The 22,428-nt window shown below is 42.8% G+C and overlaps 1 protein-coding gene across 9 annotated transcripts in view; it reads left to right on the forward strand.

The window, feature by feature from the left end:
- The first annotated feature begins 866 nt into the window (after positions 1–866).
- Positions 867–22,428, forward strand: part of RAI14 (retinoic acid induced 14) — a 135,095-nt gene continuing 113,533 nt past the window's right edge. For 4 of the 9 annotated variants that reach the window (XM_048850644.2, XM_048850647.2, XM_048850645.2 and 1 more), the window contains exons 1-2: positions 1,655–1,888; positions 13,719–13,798. In XM_048850644.2, coding sequence (XP_048706601.2) covers positions 1,678–1,888; positions 13,719–13,798 — 291 coding nt within the window. In that variant the 5' untranslated portion in view covers positions 1,655–1,677. The other 5 variants (XM_048850651.2, XM_048850649.2, XM_075128417.1 and 2 more) reach the window with 5 other exon arrangements.

A 22,428-nucleotide genomic window follows, 5' to 3' on the forward strand; every position in this document is an offset into this window, starting at 1 on the left:
GCTGCACACACACACACACACACATACACACACACAGAGAACAAAAAGACAGTCTTTGCTAGGGTGACCAGATGTCCCAATTTTATAGGGACAGTCCCAGTATTTGGGGCTTTGTCTTATATAGGTGCCTACTGTCCCCCACTTGCCTCACACTTGCTTATCTGGTCACCGTAAGAGTTTACAGTCTAAGTGGTAGAAAGGGCCAGAGGGCTGCTGCCAATGAGAGGCTTCTGGGAAGATACACTGGGAGGGAAAGCAGAGTAGGCATTTTTCATCAGCAAAGTGCCTCATGATGTGGCTGGGACTGTCCTCAGTGGCTCATCTTCCACATCCAGTGGCTCTGGTCCCTCGTTCTGCTCATCCTTGGGCTGGTCTAACCTGAAGCCACAAGCCAGGAAGAGCAAGGAAGGTGGAACGGTTTGGCTCCTCTCCACTCCACCAGGTCTAACCCTTCCCTACCCCACCCAAGTCTCTGGTTCTCAACCCTCTCCCCTTGCTGAACCACACACACAGGCTGGAACCAGGGCTGCTGGCTTGAAGTGGTTCCCGTCCCATACAGGGTTTACAGGTTGATTCAATGGCTCTCAGCACCCCCCATATAAATTTTTCCAGCTCCCCTGCTCACCCAGTCTCCCCATCCTTCCCATCTCTTTCTAGCTCCTGCCCCTTTCCTTCATCCGCCCCCTGCCTCTCCCACCCAGACCCCTAAGCCCACGCCTGGCTTCTCTGGGGCAGTGAGCGGGAGGGGAGGGGAACTGCAGCCACCGCTGGGGGCGCTACAGAGCAGCGACCTGCGGCAGCAGCGGCTCGGGAGGGGGAGCATCCCCGCCTGCCACGTGACTCACAGACTGTAGTTGGGCTCAAGCCCCAGCCGGGCGTCGAGCGGTGTCCGCCGCCCCCCTCGCCCCACACCGCACCTCAACGGGGGCAGGAGCGCTGCGGTCACGTGGGCCCAGAGTGATGTAATTCCCCTCCCCCCTCCTGCCCCTCCCCGAGCAGTCGGAGCGTTGGGCGCTCGCTCCGTGTGTGTGGCTCGCGCTGACCACCAGCAGCAGCAGGAGGAGGGAACTTTCCCCGGGCAGCTGCGGCTCCGCTTTCCTCTCCCCGGCCAGCGTGTCGGGCGCGGAGCGTGTGCGGCTGCGGAGCCGCAGGCGGCGGCGGCGGCAGCAGCAGCAGCAGCCGCCGGGCAAGGAGCCTCCATGGGGTGAGTGTCCCCGCAGAAGTTGGCATCTGTTTATCCAGCGCGCTCTCTCTCTCTCTCTCTCTCTTTTTTTTATTGTGTCCTGTTCCCACCCCTTGCTTTTGTGATTCGGAATCCAGGGAGCGGAGTGGCCGGGGAGGAGGCTATGAATAGGGGCATTGTGTGCATGGCTCAGCCCGGAGAGAGCGGGGAGGGGAAGGAGGAGGCGGCGGGCGGCGAAGTGGGGAGCCAGCTGCCTGCTCCTGGGGTCTCTAGGAAAAGCGGGGCCGGAAGGTGGTGCCTGTGGAGGGCAGAGATGAGATGCACGCCTGCTGGAAGGAGGGATGGAGGGAATGAATGGGCGAGACAGAGGTAGAGGAGCTCTCCAGACTGGACCCTTGTCGCTTCCGTCTCTCCTCCCGGAGCCCTGAAGTTTGGCGAGACCGGGAGGGAGGCAGTGGTAGCAGGCAAGGATTTCATAGCCCCTCTCCTTTATTATGATTCAGTTCAGCCTGGGATTTCCAGGGCTCGGGGCGCTGCCTGGACTGCGTGAGTGGGAGGCCTCCTCTCTGCGGAGCGGTGGAGGAACAAGTTTCCTCAAGGAGAGGGAAGAGTTTGCAGGCGGCGTGGGTCGCTGTGTTGGGCTTTCTGCTCTCTGGAGCAGGGGGAGATTTCTCTCTGCTCCCCTCCCACCAGAAGCTGCTGATGGTGCGTTTCCTTTAGCAGAAAGTTAAGTTCTCCCCCCCCGCAGCGCGTCTGGGTTTGTAGAGGCTCCAGAGGGCCGTGCACAGCCGCCAGTGACTCAACGGCAGCTTTTTTTTACTCCAGTCTCTCTCCTGCGGTGGGTCGCATCAGGGCTTTGGAGAGTTGACAGCTGCAGTTCATGTGTGAGTAATAATAGCGCAGCTTTAGTCAACTTTAAGGGGTAGCAGTCAGCATCTATGGATTTCTCTCCCTAAGGAGCTCCTCCCCTGCCAAGGTATCTGTCTCACAAACAGGGTTTGGGGAAAGTTCTCCGAGCTAGTGGAATTTGTTCCACATATATATACACACACGCGCACATACATATACTGGAGTATTTTCACTTCTTTTTGTTGTTACGTTGCTGAAGCTCTTACTCTAAATGCCAAAGGTTTCTGTAAATAATGCTTAATCCTTTCCTCTTTTTTTTATCCTCACATGGGATTTTTACTATTTGTGTAGCAAAAGGATGCTGGCTGGCACTGTTTAACAGAAGAGGTTCTAATTCTCTTGATCAGAACCTGCTATAGCTTTATTGCGAATAATAAAATACCTCACTAATGTCCTTGTAAAATATCGCATTCTAAGCTGTAGTTAAAATTGTCAGCATTTTCATTAAAAGTATAAACCTCTCCTGGTGTTTGCAACTCTGTTGGTGAATTTTTTCTGCACCCAGAAGCATTCATGCACATATACTCAGGGAGTTATGAGGACTGAGTTTAAAGTAACTTTTGAGAAATGTGAGCAAAACAGACGTGTGTGTGTGTGTGTGTGTGTGTGTGTGCACCCCGCCCCTTTCCAGTTTTTTACTCTTTAAGATGGGCCTGGTAGGTACCTTGTCCTTAAAGGGACTCTCTAAGTTTAAATTTGGCCGGAATAGGAATGGTTTCTTCCTTTACTTTCCAATGGAATTTTTTTTTTTGAAAGACAAATTTCCCAGCAGTCTTGGCAAAACAAATATTGTAGAGCATTCTGCCATGGCATTAGAATCTGAGAGTAAAATGATTAATCTGTTTTCATTGTTCAGGCTCTGAAAGATGCAGAAAGTAAAGTACAGTGATAGTGCAAATAATACAAAGCAAGCTAGATTCTTAACATTCAAAGTTACTCTTAAGTAGCATAAGGATGCTTGCTTTTTTTAGGGTTTTTTTAAACCGGATGATGTCCTTCCTATCTAATTTTACTTTTTACTGTTATGAACTAAATTTATCTTAAAAGTTCATAACTGCAAAAGTAGCAGTTTAAGGGGATACTGAGGCTACAAGGTTTCAGTTTATTTGAAAGAATCTTGTCAGCTCAGAATTTCCCCGCAGGTGACAATTAAAAATGGACCTGATTAGTAACCCAGTCAGATCCACACTGGAGTTCATATTTCTAATTCTTACCAATCCTGTGAAGAGGATTTTCCTTCCCCCTCTCCTTTTTTTGGCTGTACTGTGTTACTTATCAAATCATTTTAGTTTCTTACTGAAAAATCTACTCTTACATATTTCTCCATTTAAGACTATGACCCTGTAATAGAATATAAATATGGTTAATGATTATGCATGCAAAACACCCATTGTACTGACAAATTTTAAACATTTATTGTCCAGTTCTCAGTTGTGCATTTTGAGGCCTCTTATTTAGTGCCATCTCTCTGCTGGTTTCAGAATAGCATTAAAAAGCTTAAAACACTAAATATATGTACATTACTAGAACAGACACTCTAGACTGATTAGGTGGAATTGATAAATCTCTAGAACTGCTTAGCTTTTGACACACACTCATAAAGAGAGGTAAATGAACTTTTTTGTATTTGCTAAGCAAAGAGTCGCACAACAGCCACATAAACAGAGATGTGAAAGAGCATTTGAGAAGAACAAAACAGGGTTTGTTTAGAACCTGACATTCTGTCTGACAGAGAAGCAAAGTGCCTTGCCAACATTTACCTGTATACCATGCACAGCAAGACTCCAAAATATTGGGAATATGTGTATGTACCATTCTCTTCCCTAATCCAGGAATGCACCTATCAACATAACAAAGAAGCTGGTTTCCCCAAAAACAATTCATTACTTAAAATGGGTAAGGGAAGAGTGAACAGAGCTGCTGATGGAAGTTTTCATGAAAGGGTTTAATAACGCATCTCTGTTCACTTTTGATATAGCTCCACTTGGGCACCTCTCTGCAGCCCCATTTGGTGGGGCATATGCATTTAATAGGAGAACAAGAGGACTGGAAGCTAAGTTTCTATGCAGTTCTAGGTTTTTGTGAAGGTTAATGACACAATCTTTGCTCCAGTTGTAGTAATATCCACTATAATCAATTCATTCTGGTAGCTGAGTATGTTCTGGTTCTTGTGGCATGGTGGTGATACCTGAAATAACAATAAACAAAAATGCCTAAAAATAGAACTAATAAATCTAAAGCTTTAGTGTTGTGTTCTTTGCTGTCTCAGGCAGAAACTAAAATAGCCAAAAGAAAATGGCTTTTGAGATTTATATCAACTATCTAGGCAGGTTTGTGGTGGCTTCTGTGGGTCATGACTTCACCAGAAGATATGCATTGAAATTACTACTATTCTGGCAGTAGTTTTTCTACTGTCCATAATCTTTAATTCTTTTAAGAGGTGTTTTATATTCAAAATTGTGAAAGTCATACTTTTAATGATGGCAGCTTAAGTAATAAACTATTGTAGAATCTACAGTTATCAAACTGTTTGAGATAAAGTTGGGTTTGGGGTAGGAAGGAGAGAGGGCTAAATTCACCATTGGCATTTACAGCTGGAAGCTGGTGTAAACCATTATAGAGGGCTTCAGGGATGGAAACTAAAACAGACCTGGTGGCAGCAGCGTTAGACAGTCCCAGTTCCTCCATTTGTTATTGCAGAAGAGAATGTGAAGTGGCAGCTTGGCCTGAAAAATGAGTGGTGTTGGCACATAAGGGAGTGTGGCTACTAGGATAGCTGGAGGGGATGTTGAATCAACAGCATTTAGCAGGTGATTTTCTGTCCATCTTAGGTACTTGTATTGCCCCCATTACATTCCAATCTGAGCCCTTCACACTTTAATGTATTTATCCTCAAAACACCCTTGTGTGGTAGAGAAACACTGCTGTTCCTACTTTAAGGGTAGGGAGTTGGGGCACAGACAGACAGACTGACTTGCCCAAGATCATACCAGAAGTCTGTGGTGTAGTAGGGAATTTGAAGCTGGGTCTCCCAAGTCCCTGAGTAGTGCCTTAATCATTATACCATCCTTCCTTGGTATTTATATGTACAGTATTTACAATGAAGTCAGTCTGATATATTGACATTGCATCCTGTCCCTAAGGAAAGGGTTTTCAATAATACAGATATGAATGGGTGTTCTCGAGGGGCAGTGTTAACATGGATTCATGGGTTAAATTGCACCCATGCCACTCTGGGTGTTGCAGCCTGGTGCACAGGGTTGCAACGCCCAAAGCGGGAAGCCAGGTCCCTCCTGATGGGACAGGAGCCGCAGCTATGCGGTGAGTGTGGGATGGGCTTACTCTCTGTTCCCCCTCCCCCAGGGCCTCCCCTCCTCATTCAGCCAGGATTGTGGGGTGGGGTGAGGGGTGCTGCTGTGGTTGGTTGGTGCCTCCTTGGCAGTTTAGTATAGTTCACTCTGCCCCCAGTGCTCTCAGTACTTAATTGTAGGGTTAGTGATGTTGATTCCTTAACAGGCTGAGCTTTTCTCTTAAGTGTTCTATGTAGCAAGGCATACATACGAATTGAATTAAAATGGCCTCAGAAAGTCAAAATAAAGATCACATCACTTCCTTTCTCAATCAGGTTTTATATCCTGCTATAGAATATTTGAAAACTTTTCTTAGTGTGAATATTTCTTCAATGGGGTAATATCCTCCAGGGAATCATCTTGTGGTAGGGACAGGGTTTGAGGATGAGGTTTGACACACATTAAATAAAGATACCGTTCATCCCTTCTTAACAATTCCCGTGTTTGTTTTCTCTTGAGCTACTTTACAGCATTCATCCATAAAGCAACATTGTACAGCCTTGGTTTTAAGATTAAATCTTTATACTTTCCTCATGCTTGCTTACTCCTGTAAGGAGCAAGTTGTCTGATGTGAAGTATCGTAAAGGAAATGAGTAGCAGGTACTAGCTGTTGTGAGATGCAGTTCTCGGAATGCCTTCTGTGCTGCTATTTGAACAAATAGGTTGTTCGGCACATCTCTGCTGGTTACATCCCTTGCTCTTGATTGGGCACTGTTGCTTCTTCTGATCGCTCTTAAATCTTTAATACAATAACAAGTGGAACTGTGGCTCATGTAGTCTTTTTATTTTTATTTGTAACTAGATGCCTCAATCCAAATCCAGGCCTTGCTGTGTAAAGTGCTGTACAAACAGATAGCTAGAAACAGCTGCTGTCCTGAAGACTTTGCAGTCCAAGTAGAGAAGGAAGACACCCTCTTCTTCCCCCTTGTATTTCTGTCCTCCCTTTTTAGAGAAGAGGAACTGAGGCACAGAGAGATTATACTTGCCTGAGATCATACACAAAGTCTGTGGAATAGCTGGGTATTGGGCCCATATTTCCTAAGTCCCAGAGAGTGTTTCAAACCAAGACCATCTTTTCTCTGTCATTTTGACTAAACGCTCTCAATTAGTAAGAGGATTTTTCCCCATAATTCCCATGCCACACTTGGCCTTCTGAGGCACCTGACTATGAAGGATTTCTCAAGAGGAGTAGGCTTTGGACTGCTGTAGGCATTGTTGCCTGGCTGATGTCAGCTTGTGATTGACAGCTTATACTAGGTTAGAGATAAGAGTACACTAGAGCAATCTTTCTCACCCCCCTTCCATCTTCCTCAAAATAATTGTTTGCCCAACTGAAAGAGACACTGGCAGCTTGAAATCTGTTTGGTTTCTAAAGCTGAGATTAAAGTAATTTAAATCATTATACCTGCCCTTGCCCCTGCCAGTTTCTGTGGTCTTACATTTTCCTATCCTTTTAAAAAAAAAAATTCAGTTTGCTGATTCTGTGTTGATAGACCTGCCCAGACAGAGAGTCTGATTAGATACAGAGGGGAAAAATGTGAGTCTAATGAATAAATGAGTAAACTCCAATTAACTTCAGTGAAGCCAGGATTTCACTTAGAGTGCTATCAGTTGCACAAGATAAACTGAAGAAGGGTCTTGTTTTCTTCTTTTGTATAATTCTTTCCAGTTATTGTAATTGGGTGGCACTAAGGCCTTGTGTGTTCACACAACTTCTACTAGTTTGATTTAAAAACCAATTTTAGTTAACCTGGCACAAAACCCTATGTGGACACTCTTAAATTGGTTAGCATTAGGCCTCTAAGGTATCCATTCAGGGATGGCTTACCTGGCTCAGCTGAATCAACTTAAAAACAGATTTTAAACTGTTACAAATTGCAGACAAGGTCTAAGAGTAGAGGACTGAAACACTGAGTTCTTGCCTACAATTGGTGTGTAGTTTTTTGTTTGGGGTTTTTTCTTTCTGCTGGTGTGACTGTATTGCTATAGCTGTAGTTTCAAACTATGCTAAATTGCATCTGTGCACAGGTCACTTTTTTCCCCCGTGCAGTGCATTCCCGCTGAAGGGTTTGCACTCGTACAGCTACATCCTTGTAGCTACGCACCTGTTCAAAAAATAAAACGTCTGAGTCACTGTCTTACTAGTTTGGTTTACTGTGCTGGCTTCCACAGAGAGTACTTAAAATTCATTGACTATAGACTTGATTTTAAGTAAATGAGTCAGTAATTTGACTGTGATACAAAAATTGCGCATCTATGGTGAACCTATAACATGCCTAACCTCAGCTTGTCAGCAGCAATCTGAATGATCAAAAAGTAAGAAGCATTTCTTAGTAGTTCAAACTGTGAAATGTAATAACTCTTGGCCCATGGTCCTCTTGCCCCTGCAGAGAGGAACCAGAATCTGTGGATCTTAGTGCAGGAAGAGGAACCAGCACTGCATTATACTTGCTCCTTCCTTCTCAGTCCTATAGAGACTCATCTGCAGAGACTTGGGGGAGATCTGAGCTGTAAATAGGGAGGGGCTGTGGCTGTTGTTGGGGCTGGACTCCCCCTGACCCTAGATCCATGAGGCACAGCAACGTGAGTGACTACAAAGAGTTGGCAGTAAACTATGTGGGTTCACTCTCATAACCTCTTTTCACCCCCGAGGGATGTTCCAGGGGAAGTGGTTTTCAAGGTGAGGCTTGGGTGTGCGTGGCAGTTGGCAGTTTGGTCGCAAGAGATTTCCATGTGGATGGTCCTTGTCTGTGGTGAATCCCCTGATGTAGCTATGGATTAAAGGGGATTGGTGGATGTAGGGGGCCAACCCTCAGCCTCTTCTGTAAAGAGGGAGAAAACAGCCCTTCTCTGTGCACCCCATGAGGGAGAAAATGAAAAGCTTGGTGAAATGACATTTACTGGCAGGTTGGTGACTACAGCAATATAATTTTAAAAAATGCTTGAAGCTTCTAAGTGCCTTGGTTGAAAGAGAATTTTTTTTTTTAACACAAAGGTTACAGCTAGGAGATTGTGATACAGTGGAGAATTTTAGAAGGATATCAATGGGAAAAGTTTTCCAACAGCGGGATGTATTTGAGTGGAAAAAATCTCCCAAGGGAAGTTGAGTGCACGTTGCTTAACACATCTAAAAGCAAAAAGGAGTACTTGTGGCACCTTAGAGACTAACCAATTTATTTGAGCATGAGCTTTCGTGAGCTACAGCTCACTTCATCGGATGAGCAGAGATGACAGAGTGGGAGGACACAGGAGATGGTCCTAAACAGGCAGAGGGTGGGACTAGGTCACCAAAGGTCTCTGATGCATCTTGTGTCTTATGATTCTGCTTAAAGTAGGATTAGCTGTGTACAAATCATTCATTCCCTCTCTTGAGTAGCCCTTGAGTCACATAGTGAATTTCTCAATGTGTTTTCATAGTCAGAGCCACACTGATACACTCACGGTACAGAAACCCTTTCCATTGTTTGTCAGATGGCATATGGTTGTCTGCAATGGACTGGGCAGGGTGGGGGTGGGAAAGGGTTGCAGGGGGAAGATGCTGAATGTGATGAAATCACAAGATATTTAGTAGCATGGAAAGTGCTGGGGGTATCTTTCAGTATGGTGCCAGTTTGTATGGTATGGTAAACAAAAGCAGCTAGGAAGATGGGCAAAAGCTAAGCCCTCCCAGTGGCTCTGGCAATGGAAAAAACCCAGGTTTGTGAGTGGCATTCGCGTCCCTGTTAACTGGGTCAGCGGAGCTTGATCATGTGAAGAATGTGACAAGCACAGGTATTGAGGTGAGCAGTAGATTAGTCGCTAGCTGTGCAAGTGCCTATGGGTAATTAATAGAGCAACACTAACTGCCAGCAGAGTTTGTTCTTGGGAATGAGAGCTGAATTCGTGGCGTAGGAGGAAAATTATCATCTGAAGCATTATTGGGGAAAGGAGAATCCCTGCTAGGTGTTCGGTATGCAGGTTCCTCATGGAGTCTCTGGCTCTTCTCCTTTATTGGCTTCTAGAAAGATCTGCTTGAGGTAGGGGGAGAGTGAGGTTGGAAAGAGAGGACTGGTTGAAGTTGTGAATGTCATTTTGGTTATGTTGGAAAAGCTTTATCTGACAGGAAGGTTTTGTAGCCTTTCCTAATGGGTGGGCCGACTTTGCATTCATCTAATCTCCATCCCCACAACTGACAATTAATTCTGAGATTAGTATTGTGCTGTGAGTATAGAAATGTAATAAACTGGGTACAATTGTGGTCGGAAAGAGACGGGGATATCACTTGGTAGAAAAACTGAATGTGGCATCTCCTACTTACATCTCCTACTTTACAGAAATACACTGATATTTCTTTCCAATATTTAACCCTTCTGGCATTAAACATTCAGGGCAATGAGCCTTAGCAGCAGAGAGTCATTTTCAGCGGCACAAACATAGAGTATACAGGTTTCAGAGTGGTAGCCATGTTAGTCTGTATCAGCAAAAAGAACGAGGAGTACTTATGGCACCTTAGTGACTAACAAATTTACAATATGCCCTAAGGCCATTTTATGTTGCTTCGCTGGATTCAAGGGGCATTCAAGGAGTTAATTACAATGTTGTTTGAAAGACCTTGCTCTGATTCTAATATAATTTTAATAGGAGGAAACTATAAGCCTAGGGTGGGTATTTACTTTGATTTGCCCTAGTGTAAGTCAGTGGGAGTGCTTGCCCTAGTAACTTTTTAAACCTTAATACTTAATGGTATGAATTTTAGGTTCAAACACCATACATACAGAAATCTCGGAACCTCAAATTACCACTATCTTACTGCATCTTATTGTAACATGGTGGCATTTCTAGGTTGACAGTGAACCTTGCTGGGGTTTTAGTATGTATTGCTAAAAGTTAATAATTTTTTAATTCTATGCTAAAGGGATTACAGATCAAGTATTGTGTATTTAATTGAACTAACAATCGGATGCTTTTAACTAGAATTAAGCTGCTGAGCTTGTGGATTTACATGCTCTGATTTTACAAAGATGCTGTGGATACAAATTGACAGTTCTCAGTATTTATTATTGCATCTGCTCTAAAATGGGAGCTACACTCTATTTGATAAATGGATTGAAAAGATGGTCTTTGTTAGTACCTTTGTATCACCTGCTGAAATACTGTTTTGAAAGGTCGTAGAGCAGTGTTCATTTGTGAATTTCAGTGGATGTGCCTGTGTCTTGTACAACAGTAATGCAGTACATTATTAGAGGAACTACCTTTTATCTGTGGGAAATGAACATTTATCATAAAGGTGTACTGAATTGGGACACTGACCTCTTCTGTGCTAATTCCAGTAGTTACTCCCTTTGAGAATGTAAACCTTTAGTAAGGGGAAACAAAAGCCAGTTGTTTTACAGATTTTTGTCTCTCTATTGCTGAGGGATCATGAGCGTTATGATGCACAAATTCTAATCGTAATGTTTGTTTTTAGTTGTCTCTGATGAAAAGATTAGAGTAATGTGGGTCATGAACAACACCAAACCTGGGAATCTATGGGGTGGTTGGTGTGGTGGTGGTGTGTTTTTTTTTTTGTTTTGTTTTGGCATGCTGCCAAAAATTTGATTTTGCTGTGGATTTAGATAATGCTATAAGTACATAAAATGCACATACTGTAGGCAACATGTGATCTTGATGAATCTTGTGGGGAAAAAAAGTTAGTTGTAATGTTGGCCTCCAACAGGAAGTGCCAAAAAAAAAAAAAAACATCAAAAACTTGTTGATGACAGCTGCTAATTGGAATGTATAATAAGTCCTACATAAGGCCCAGTTCTGCAGCCACTCTGTCTGCATACTCAGGAGTTCCCATAGAGGATCTCACCATTAGTCCATCTAGTCAGGTATCCTGTCTTCAACAACATCCTGTCTTCTGCTGCTTCAGATGTAGGTTCAAAAAACCCCAAACAAACTTGTAGCAGGGAAGTTTTTATTTCTGGGTGGCGGTGGTGTTTATTTAAATCCCTGCTTGGTGATTTCTTTGCCCTGATGCATGAACATTTGTTTTTAGTCCACTGAAAATTATTTTAAAGGAATATAATTCCATGTAATTGAATAGTCTTCTTACTTATATAAGTGTTTAATCTGTTTTAAATCCTGCTAAACTATTGGCTTCAATTATCTCTTGTGGTGATATGTTCCAGAGGCTTTTAAATAAAAGATAATACCTTTATATCAGTTTTAAAAGTGATCATCTGCAAAGGATTTTTAAAACATTAGGCTTCTGCCACCTCCTCTCCTCCCCCCCCCCCCCCACCTTTTCCTGCTTCGATGTATAAGTAAGACATGTGAAAAAGTCTTGTTTTTTTTACCTTGGAAATACCAGGAATGTCAAGGTTGCTCTTCCTTGGTCCTCCAGCAAAACCTCTGAAGTCTCAGATGTTCGTTGTGAGCTCTGACTCCTTCACTGGAGAGGTGAAGTTGCTTGATCTTGACAACAAGGAGTCCGTTGGCACCTTAAAGACTAACAGATTTATTTGAGCATAAGATTTCATGGGTAAAAACCCCACTTCTTCAGATGCATGTCTGCATCTGTAATTTTCACTCCATGTCACCCTCTCATTAATTCTCCATCATTTTAGCATCCTCCAGCCTAGACAGCACCTGCAAAATAAAATGAGTTTTGTCTTTTTTGCAAAAACCTTTCAAGACTACTATGTCTGTCATAAAGAAGCGACCTGCCCCTCCTGCAAAGGAACGGAGAGCTCAAGTCTGTTGTTTTTCTACCTCTGTAGAGGTCACTCTTTACACTTGTTACTTTTTGAGTTTCATTGAGTGTCCCCTTGTTCTTGTATTAAAAGTGAGTCAGCGTTCTGCCTGCAGAACAACTACCTAATCGTGCCTGAGTCCTTTGATTAGATTTGGTGTTACTTTAACTTTCTACAGAAAGGTATTTGTTTTGGGGGAAGGAGAGGAATTGGCCCAGCTGAAGACCTACTTGGCATGTCTGTGAGATATTTTGGGAAGCTTATTCATGTGTTTTTGTTTTTTTTTAATATCTTCATGAGAACTGTTCATGTAGAGCTCTGGTGATTTAAAAACTTCTCATAGCTGTGCTTAGTTCAAAAGGATGGTGTGTGGTATTGATTTTTTTTCCTGACTTTCCACAAATATACCCTCTTCCTGCAATGTAACTGTTGATAAAACTATGTGATACCGTTTTGAAAGATTACATGTGAGTGTGGATTAAATCTTAATTTGCACAATAGTGTGGTCATTTTAACTTGCTTGCCAAAAAATAAATTGGCACTTTAACTTAACTGATGTGATGAAAGAATGGTGGTGGTGGGGTTTTTTTTTTCTTTATCAAACTGGAGTCTAGAGCCTCTGAAAATGACATGAAATTTCATACAGTGAACGTAGGGGACCTATAGAAATTAGGGGAGGGGAATATATTCATAGCTATTCATTTATTTGACTAGACTCTGAACTACAATAGGAAATTTTTTTTCTTTTATTCTAAGTTGGAGGGAGAAGTTGCTAGAAAGAAACAGAACTTTGTGCATGTGAATATTTTTTGCAGTTAAATTGTTCTTTCAGTAGGAGCTTGCATGGCAGCTAAAACTCCAAAAATACATGGACAGACTATTTCTGTAAACATAACGCAAACATATTTTGTAAGTTTTCAACAGACCTTGAAATGTTGAAATTTTGTTACTTAGACGACTTTGTTCATTCCAGGAGTCTGTTAATCTTTCTCCCAGTAGCTATTCTCTTCCCATTATGTTTTGTTTTCGTATGTGTTCACAAACTATTAGTGGAAATGTTTGTACAGAACTTCTCCATATATTGAGATTGATAGAGGATGCTTCTGACATTATCCTGCAATGTGTGCCAGGGTAGGGTGCAAGAACCTTAATTCAATGACTGGATATTTCCCTACAGTTTCTTTCCCACTACCCACCTGTACCAGTGGTTGTTTTGACAGTAACACAGATATAAGCCAGTAGGCTCGTACAAATGTTACCTGTAATATCCTCTTTAGGCAAGATATTACTAGTATTATAAAATACAAACTTATAAATAACAGGTAAAGATTGTTTCATGCTATTGCTCTGCAGGAATTTAGTCAGTGTTGGGCTTGTGCCACGAAACTTCAGGAAGCTGTGAAATGCTGTTACTTTTCAAGATTCTTTAAAATTAAGACACAACCGATACTTCTTGATTTGTTTTTAAGTCAAAGTTCTATTTTTAAAAGTGTAATAAGGCTCCTAGTGAACCTATGCAGTATCTAGTTAGAAACTTATTTTCCTTTCTGTTTTGCCTAGGTGTTGAAAAAAACCTCAGATCTGGAAAACTGAATGGGATAAACATGAAGAGCTTGAAAGCAAAGTTCAGAAAGAGTGATGTAAGTACTCCAGGGCTCGCTCTGGCTGACTAATATTTGTTAGTTTGTATTGTGGAAACAGTCCCTCACTCCCAACTAGATAAGGTTGTAGGTTAATCAACTACAGAGAACAGAAGCATTTTCCAAACACTACTGTACTCTCCTGTTACATTAGGTCTCTAAACTGTTTCTGTTTTGGAGTATAATTCTCAGTTACACAGGCTAATCAGAATTGGCCACATGCCTCACCTTAGGACATTAGCTGGCTTATGTGAAAATCTGCATGTGTGCAGGATCCACCAGTCTTCTACCAGATTGGGCTCTTTCACAAATCTTGATTCTGTACCTGGAGCTTAGTTTATCCTATTAATGGTTCTAATATCCAGTATTGTTTCTTTTTAGGCATTTGTACCATTATTATCACTGTGGTATCTGAACACTTAACATAGAAAACTGTATCCAGACTGTAACAGGGTGGCAAGGTCTGTAACTCCATATAGGGATACAAGGCTGTCCTGTTGACTACCCTGTTAGCAGGGGTTCTGGAACCCTGCACAGAGCTGATAAGGCAGATGTGGCTAGTTAATTCCACCAGTCTGAGTAGATGTTTGCACCTGCCTCTCATACAGGGAACTAGGGGCAGAGATGGGGAAGTCCTCTAGGATTTGTCAAACCCCAGGAAGAGCTGCAACTGGAGAGAAAGCTTAGGTTGAGTTTCATATTCTGTTTGAGTTACCAGTAAGATTACCAAGAGAGGGGTGAATTTGACCTCATACAGTGTGTGTATTTCTTCTGAAGCAGTGCGAATGCCACCTGTTTACACAATCACTCAGTATGCCTGGTTACTGTTCACTGCATTCTTATGCAATAAGTTCTTGTGGCATTTTGTGGCGTGCGGAATGTATGCCCGTGAAGTTATGTCACATGTTTGCTTGTAGGAAGTCTTATTAGTTGTGTTGTGGCACACACTTTGTGGCATGGCAGCACTGAATTGTCTTACAGATAAAATGCACGTGACACAGGTGACTCTTGACATGTATGCCATATGTTTGACCCTCTCTCATCTTTTGGGTGGAACTTGTAACAACACTGATCATACCAATGAGGGGGAGGACTGGAATATCATACAAGATGATTTGGACAACTTTGTAAACTGGAGTAATAGAAATAGGATGAAATTGAATAGTGCACAGTGCAAGGTCATGCATTTGGGGACTAACAACAAGAATTTTTGCTATAAACTGGGGTCATATCAGTTGGAAATGGCGGAGGAGAAGAAAGAGCTGGGTGTATTGGTTGATCAGAGGATAACCATGAGCCGCCAGTATGATGCGGCTGTGAAAAATGCTAATGCAGTCCTCGAATGCATCAGGCGAGATTTACAGTAGTGATAGAGAAGTGTTAGTACCATTATACAAGGCACTGGTGAGACCTCATCTGGAGTACTGTGTGCAGTTCTGGCCTCCTGTGTTTAAGAAAGATGAATTCAAACTGGAACAGGTACAGAGAAGGGCTACTAGGATGATCCAAGGAATGGAAAACTTAAGTTATGAGAGGAGACTCAAAGAGCTTGGCTTGTTTAGCCTAACCAAAGATGGGGGAAATATGATTGCTCTCTATAAATACATCAGAGGGATAAATACTAGGGAAACAGAGGAGTTAGTTAAGTGTCAAGGTGGACACAAGAACAAATGGATATAAACTGGCCATCATCAAGTTTAGGCTTGAAATTAGATGACAGTTTCTAACCATCACAGGAGTGAAGTTCTGGAACAGCCTTCCAAGGGGAGCAGTGTGGGCAAAAAACTGGCTTCAAGACTGAACTTGCTAAGTTTATGGAGGGGATGGTATGATGGGACTGCCCACAAGGGCATTTAGCTGAACTGCGACTGGTAGCAGCAGATATCTCCAAGGCTGGTGATGAGACACTAGATGGGGAAGGCTCTGAGTTACTACAGAAAATTCTTTTCCAGGTGTCTGGCTGGTGGGTCTTGCCCACATGCTCAGGGTCTAACTGATCGCCATATTTGGGAATGGGAAGGAATTTTCCCCCCCAGGTCAGATTGCAAGAGATCCTGGGGTTTTTTTGCCTTCCTCTGCAGTGTGGGCCAGGGTCACTTGCAGGTTTCAACTCGTGTAGATGGTGGGTTCTCTGTAACTTGAAGTCCTTAAATCATGATTTGAGGACTTCAGTAACTCAGCCACACATTAGGGATCTATTTGCAAGAGTGGGTGGGTGAGGTTCTGTGGCCTGCAAAGTGCAGGAGGTCAGACTAGATGATCCTTTCTGATCTGAAAGAGTCTGAGTCTGTACCAGAAATATGAAATCTTTCATATTCCAACATTAAATAATCTGTGATTTCAGTGTATTCGTGCTTAGTTTTTTGTTGTTTTTTTTTTAAATGACATGCTGCTTTTAAATAAATGGCATACAGTGGTCCTTTACCATAGCTAGTTCTCTAAACAATCTGTTCATACAACAATTAACTTGGAGTTTTGCAGGGAGTTTCACAAATCAACACAATATTCCTGAGTGCTGTATTTTGCATTTTGAACCCTGATTCAGCTGACAGGTGTGAGAGATCACCATTTAACTAGAAAACTCCCTAGTTATTACACATATGCGGAAGATGAAGAGCCTAAATTATTCCAGCTAAGGTGGGCATTCATTTACAGTTGGTTTGTTTCCACCAGCTGTCTTTGGCAGAATATGGCTGTGTGTTATCTCACCCACATTTTAAACAGACCATACTCATTCTTTTGGATTCCTCCTGATCATCTGCCCTCTCCCCCAAGCCTTTTTTTTTTTTTTTTTTCCTTTCTTCCCCTGGACAGCATCTTACAGGAGAGTTGAAACTTGATGCCAGGCTTGCTGCAGGTCCTTTGGTGCATATTTTTTTTTTTTAACCCAAACTTTGGCAATCCATGGACCTGATGATATCATATGAATCAAACTGTATATTTGCTAGGAACGCATACCGTAACTATGTAGCCCAAACTAATTACTTAGATTTTCTCAGATAAAACATGTGACTTGTGTATGGCAATCCTTTATAACACCTACCTCTATTCAAATATAAAAGAATTAAACTCCACATTAAAGTGACACCATCTTAAATCACACTTCAGTCTTTGTTTTTACCTGCCAATGTTACAAGAAAAATCCTAACTTTTTCTACAACTTTTTCTCTACTCTGGGGATTTCAGCCGTCAGTGGCCAGCCACTGATATAACTGTACCAGTGCAAACCTCCAGCGGGAACAAGCTATGGCATCAGTGCAGCTTGCTTGAAACTAAGGAGCAAATAGCATCATAACAGCTGCTTTGCCTGGCTACTCCAGGGTGTGCACTTAGCTGCCCTGGTGGCTGTAACCAGGACAGATCCTCAGTGTAGACAAAGCCTAGCTTTGAAATTAAGTTTTGCTTTTAAGCACTGGAGGCCTCATAAATCCATTAACTATATAAGGGAGGGAGGTTTTATTGCATGTGCAATATTTTAATATAGAGATTGTCTCATGGGCTGCTTCTCCCCCATACTCTGACACGTTGCAGTATAGGTGTATATTAGTTGGCTTTTAATGCAGTTTAATACAGTAAAACCTCAGAGTTATGAACGTCATTAAACTGACAGGTCAACCACACGCCTCATTGGAACTGGAAGTACACCATCAAGCAGCAGAGAAAAAAAGAAAAAGCAAATACTGTAGGGTACTGTGTTAAACGTAAACTACTTAAAAAAAATGAAGAGAAAGCAGCATTTTTCTTCTGCATAGTAAGGTTTCAAAGCTGTGTTTAGTCAATGTTCAGTTGTAAACTTTTGAAAGAGCAATAACACATTGTTCTGAATTATTAACATTTTAGAGTTATGAACAACCTCCATTCCCGAGGCGTTTATAACTCTGAGGTTGTACTGTAACTGTGAATAAGGAGGAAAAGTCAGTGTGATGTGACCACCCAAGTTCTCTGTGGACCGCAGCTTGAGGAGGTCTGAGCTGAAGGTAGTAGTCATTGCAGGCAACTGCTGTGCTGACTTGGGGTGTGAACATTGCTGGTGACCTTACTCACTAAAATGAGGGGAGAGGAAAGCTCATCCTGAAAAGGCCGGTTTGGTTGCTATGCTTAATTTGGGCTTTTGGAATAGACTGAATAATATAAACAGAGAGAGAGAGATTTTTGTGGTTATGTTACGGGTTTGTCAATCTGAGACTGAGATGGGACAGTCATTGTGCTGGTATCCCAAGAAAAAAATAAGATCACTTGTCCAGAAGGTCCACTCTTCATATTCAAAACTTTAGGTGTCTTCTAGTGTAAAAATACTTAACTTTATAAAGCTGCCAAAAATCTCAAGTTTGACAGGGCTACAACTAGATCAGAAATTCCAGATTCAGGTGGGAAGGGGATGAATTAAAAAAGAAGCCTTGTTAAGAGTGTGAGTAGACCAGCATAACAAAAGACCCAGGAAACTTCACCCTATGCAGAAGGCCAGAATAAATCTGTGCACTACTATGGTGTGGCTGGAGTGTTGGGTAGTGGTTCACCAGTGGAGTGTCTATGGAAAGGAAGCAGTGTGAACAAACTGTATGCTCTACAGCAGGGATCTCTGATTTTGCTTAGACTGATTCTGAGTGCACAGAATTAAGAAGGAGCTGCAGGATACATAATTAAAATTGGTAGTCCTCATGTTCCACAGCAGTGTCATGGAGAGTTTGCAGCTTTCATGCCTACCTATAGGCTAGGGTGGTGAGGGTTGTGCAGCAGCTTCTCCTCCTGATCCTGAACTGGGATTCCACTCCCCAACTCCTCTGTGCTTCACCTGCATATATCCCTGTTACTCGGGCTTTGTGAATGCACATCTCTCCCTCTTGGCATGCTTTGCTTGGTCATTCTAAAATTCTTCTTGGGGGCAACTGTTGCCTGGTGGACATTGTGATGGGTTGGATCACAGAAACCCCCTTGGGAACTGCCAACTGATGTGCCAAGACTACTTCTGCCCCTGCTTTCCCTGCCAGCTTGGGACTCCAGCACCCTGTCTTGCTGAGCCAGACACGCCAGTCTGCTCCAACACAGACCCAGGGTCTGAACCACGTGCCCCAAACCTGCAGATTTAACTGAAAGCAGCTTAAGAAGTGTTCCTGTCTTTAACACTCAGATGCCCAACTCCCAATGGGGTCCAAACCCCAAATAAATCCATTTTACCCTGTATAAAGTTTATACAGGGTAAACTCATAAATTGTTCGCCCTCTATAACACTGATAGAGAGAGATGCACAGCTGTTTGCACCCCAGGTATTAATACAGAGTCTGGGTTAATTAATATGTAAAAAGTGATTTTATTAAATACAGAAAGTAGGATTTAAGTGGTCCCAAGTAGTAACAGACAGAACAAAGTGAATTACCAAGCAAAATAAAATAAAACACGCAAGTCTAAGTCTAGTACAGTAATGAAACTGAATACAGCTAAAATCTCACCCTCAGATATTTCAATACATTTCTTTCACAGACTGGACACCTTCCTAGTCTGGGCACAATCCTTTCCCCTGGTACAGCCCCTGTTCCAGCTCAGGTAGTAGCTAGGGGATTTCTCATGATGGCCCTCTCATTTGTTCTGTTCCACCCACTTATATATCTTTTGCATAAGGCGGGAATTCTTTGTCCCTCTGGGTTCTCACCCCTCCTTCTCAATGGAAAAGCTCCAGGTTAAAGATGGATTCCAGTTCAGGTAACATGATCATGTCACTGTAAGACTTCATTGCCCACTTGCCAGCACACAGGTATACAGGAAGACTTACAAGTAAAACAGAGCCATCTACAGTCAATTGTCCTGGTTAATAGGAGCCATTAAGATTTTAAACCACCATTAGAAGCCTCTGTTCATTGGCTGAGCCTTAGTTGGGGGCTATCAAGAAGGCCACGGCTTTATAAAGCAGTGAGCAAGCGACCAGGGACCGCTAACAGGGAGTTTGGAAAGGGGGCAAGGTACACTTGCCATTCTTTAAAACCTTTAAACTAAACTGTAATCAAAACTTCTTGATTTATACAAAAAACCCTATCATTAACCTAGGTAGCTGTAGGAGAAAATGCAGGCAGAAGCCCAGCAGCAGAGTGGGGGCTATCCTGTTTATTGCACTCAGTGTAGCATGTATGATTACCTGCCCTGTGGGCGGGTGGCATCTGTGTGCATTCGGTGCAAGGAGCTCCTGGCCCTCAGAGACCGTGTATGGGCTTTGGAGGCCACGGTGGCGGAACTGGAGTTGCTAAGGGAGGCAGAGAGGTATGTTGATGAGGCTTTCAGGGACACTGTAGATTTGTCCCCCCTCCGGTCAGACAGCCCTTGCGCTGTTAAGGAGGATGAAAGGGCTAAAGGAGAGCAGTTAACGGGAACAGAGGGAAACCTTCCCATAGTTGGGACCCTCCTTCCAGATGATGTTGGGGTATCCTCTCACAGTGAGGTTACCTCTCCGGGGGAGGGAACTTCAGTCACTAGGAAAAGGCAGGTGTTAGTAATGGGAGATTCAGTCATTAGAAACATAGATAGCTGGGTTTGTGATGACCAGGAGAACCGTATGGTGACTTGCCTGCCTGGTGCGAAGGTTGCGGATCTCTCGAGGCATCTAGGTAGACTTGTGTAGTGCTGGGGAGGAGTCAGTGGCCGTGGTACATGTAGGTACCGGTGACATAGGGAAGGGTAGGAGAGACGTCCTGGAAGCCAAATTTAGGCTGCTAGGAAAGAGACTGAAATCCAGGATGTCTGTGGTGGTATTCTCAGAAATGCTTCCAGTTCCACGCGCAGGGCCAGCTAGGCAGGCAGAGCTTCAGAGTCTCAGTGCGTGGATGAGACGATGTTGTAGAGAGGAGGGGTTTAGATTCATTAGGAACTGGGGAAACTTTTGGAATAGGGGGAGCCTATATAGGAAGGATGGGCTCCACCTAAACCAAAGTGGATCCAGATTGCTGGCACTTCACATTAAAAAGGTTGCAGAGCACTTTTTAAACTAAGAGATGGGGGGAAAGCCGATTGCTGCGGAGGCGCACGTGGATTGGACAGAGACTTCTCTTAGAGGAGAATCTATTGATAGAGATTCTCTAGGTTTTAGTCAGGAGGAAAGGATGGAAGAGGACAAAGTATGGGCCAGATCAGACGAGAAACATTCACATAAAGAATCTGACGCATCAGAAAAGTGCAGACAAATGAACAGTGACAAGTTTTTAAAGTGCTTGTACACAAATGCTAGAAGCCTAAATAATAAGGTGGGTGAACTAGAGTGCCTCATGTTAAAGGAGGATATTGATATAATAGGCATCACAGAAACCTGGTGGAGTGAGGACAATCAATGGGACACAATCATTCCGGGGTACAAAATATATCGGAAGGACAGAACAGGTCATGCGGTGGGGAGGGGAGTGGCACTATGTGAAAGAAAATGTAGAATCAAATGAAATAAAAATCTTAAATGAATCCACATGTTCCATAGACTCTCTATGGATAGTAATTCCATGCTCTAATAAGAATATAACAGTAGGGATCTATTATTGACTACCTGACCAGGACAGTGATAGTGACCATGAAATGCTAAGGGAAATTAGAGAGGCTATCAAAATAAAGAACTCAATAATAGTGGGGGATTTCAATTATCCCCATATTGACTGGGTACATGTCACCTCAGAACAAAATGCAGAGAATAAATTTCTCGATACTTTAAATGACTGTTTCTTGGAGCAGCTGGTACAGGAACCCACAAGGGGAGAGGCAATTCTCGATCTAGTCCTGAGTGGACCGCAGGATCTGGTCCAAGAGGTAACTATAACAAGACTGCTTGGAAATAGTGACCATAATATAATAACATTTAACATTCCTGTGGTGGGAAGAACACCTCAACAGCCCAACACTGTGGCATTTAATTTCAGAAAGGGGAACTATGCAAAAATGAGGAGGTTAGTTAAACACAAATTAAAAGGTACAGTGACTAGAGTGAAATCCCTGCAAGCTGCATGGACACTTTTCAAAGATACCATAATAGAGGCTCAGCTTAAATGTATACCCCAAATTAAAAAACACAGTAAAAGAACTAAAAAAAGAGCCACCATGGCTTAACAACCATGTAAAAGAAGTAGTGAGAGATAAAAAGGCATCTTTTAAAAAGTGGAAGTCAGATCCTAGTGAGGTAAATAGAAAGGAGCATAAACACTGCCAAATTAAATGTAAAAATGTAATAAGAAAAGCCAAAAAGGAGTTAGAAAAACAGCTAGTGAAAAACTCAAAAGGTAATAAAATGTTTTTTAAGTACTTCAGAAGCAGGAAGCCTGCTAAACAACCAGTGGGGCCCCTAGACGATCGAGATAAAGTCATCTCAGAGAAACTAAATGTATTCTTTGCTTCAGTCTTTACGACTGAGGATGTTAGGGAGATTCGGAAACCTGAACCGTCTTTTGTAGGTGACAAATCTGAGGAATTGTCACAGATTGAAGTATAACTAGAGGAGGTTTTGGAATTAATTGAGGAACTTAACAGTAACAAGTCACCGGGACCAGATGGCATTCACCCAAGAGTTCTGAAAGAACTCAAATGTGAAATTACGGAGCTATTAACTATGGTTTGTAACCCGTCCTTTAAATCAGCCACTGTACCCAGTGACTGGAAGATAGCTAATGTAA

This window comes from Caretta caretta, chromosome 5 (genome assembly GCF_965140235.1).
Source record: "Caretta caretta isolate rCarCar2 chromosome 5, rCarCar1.hap1, whole genome shotgun sequence".
NCBI classification, from domain to species: Eukaryota; Metazoa; Chordata; order Testudines; family Cheloniidae; genus Caretta; species Caretta caretta.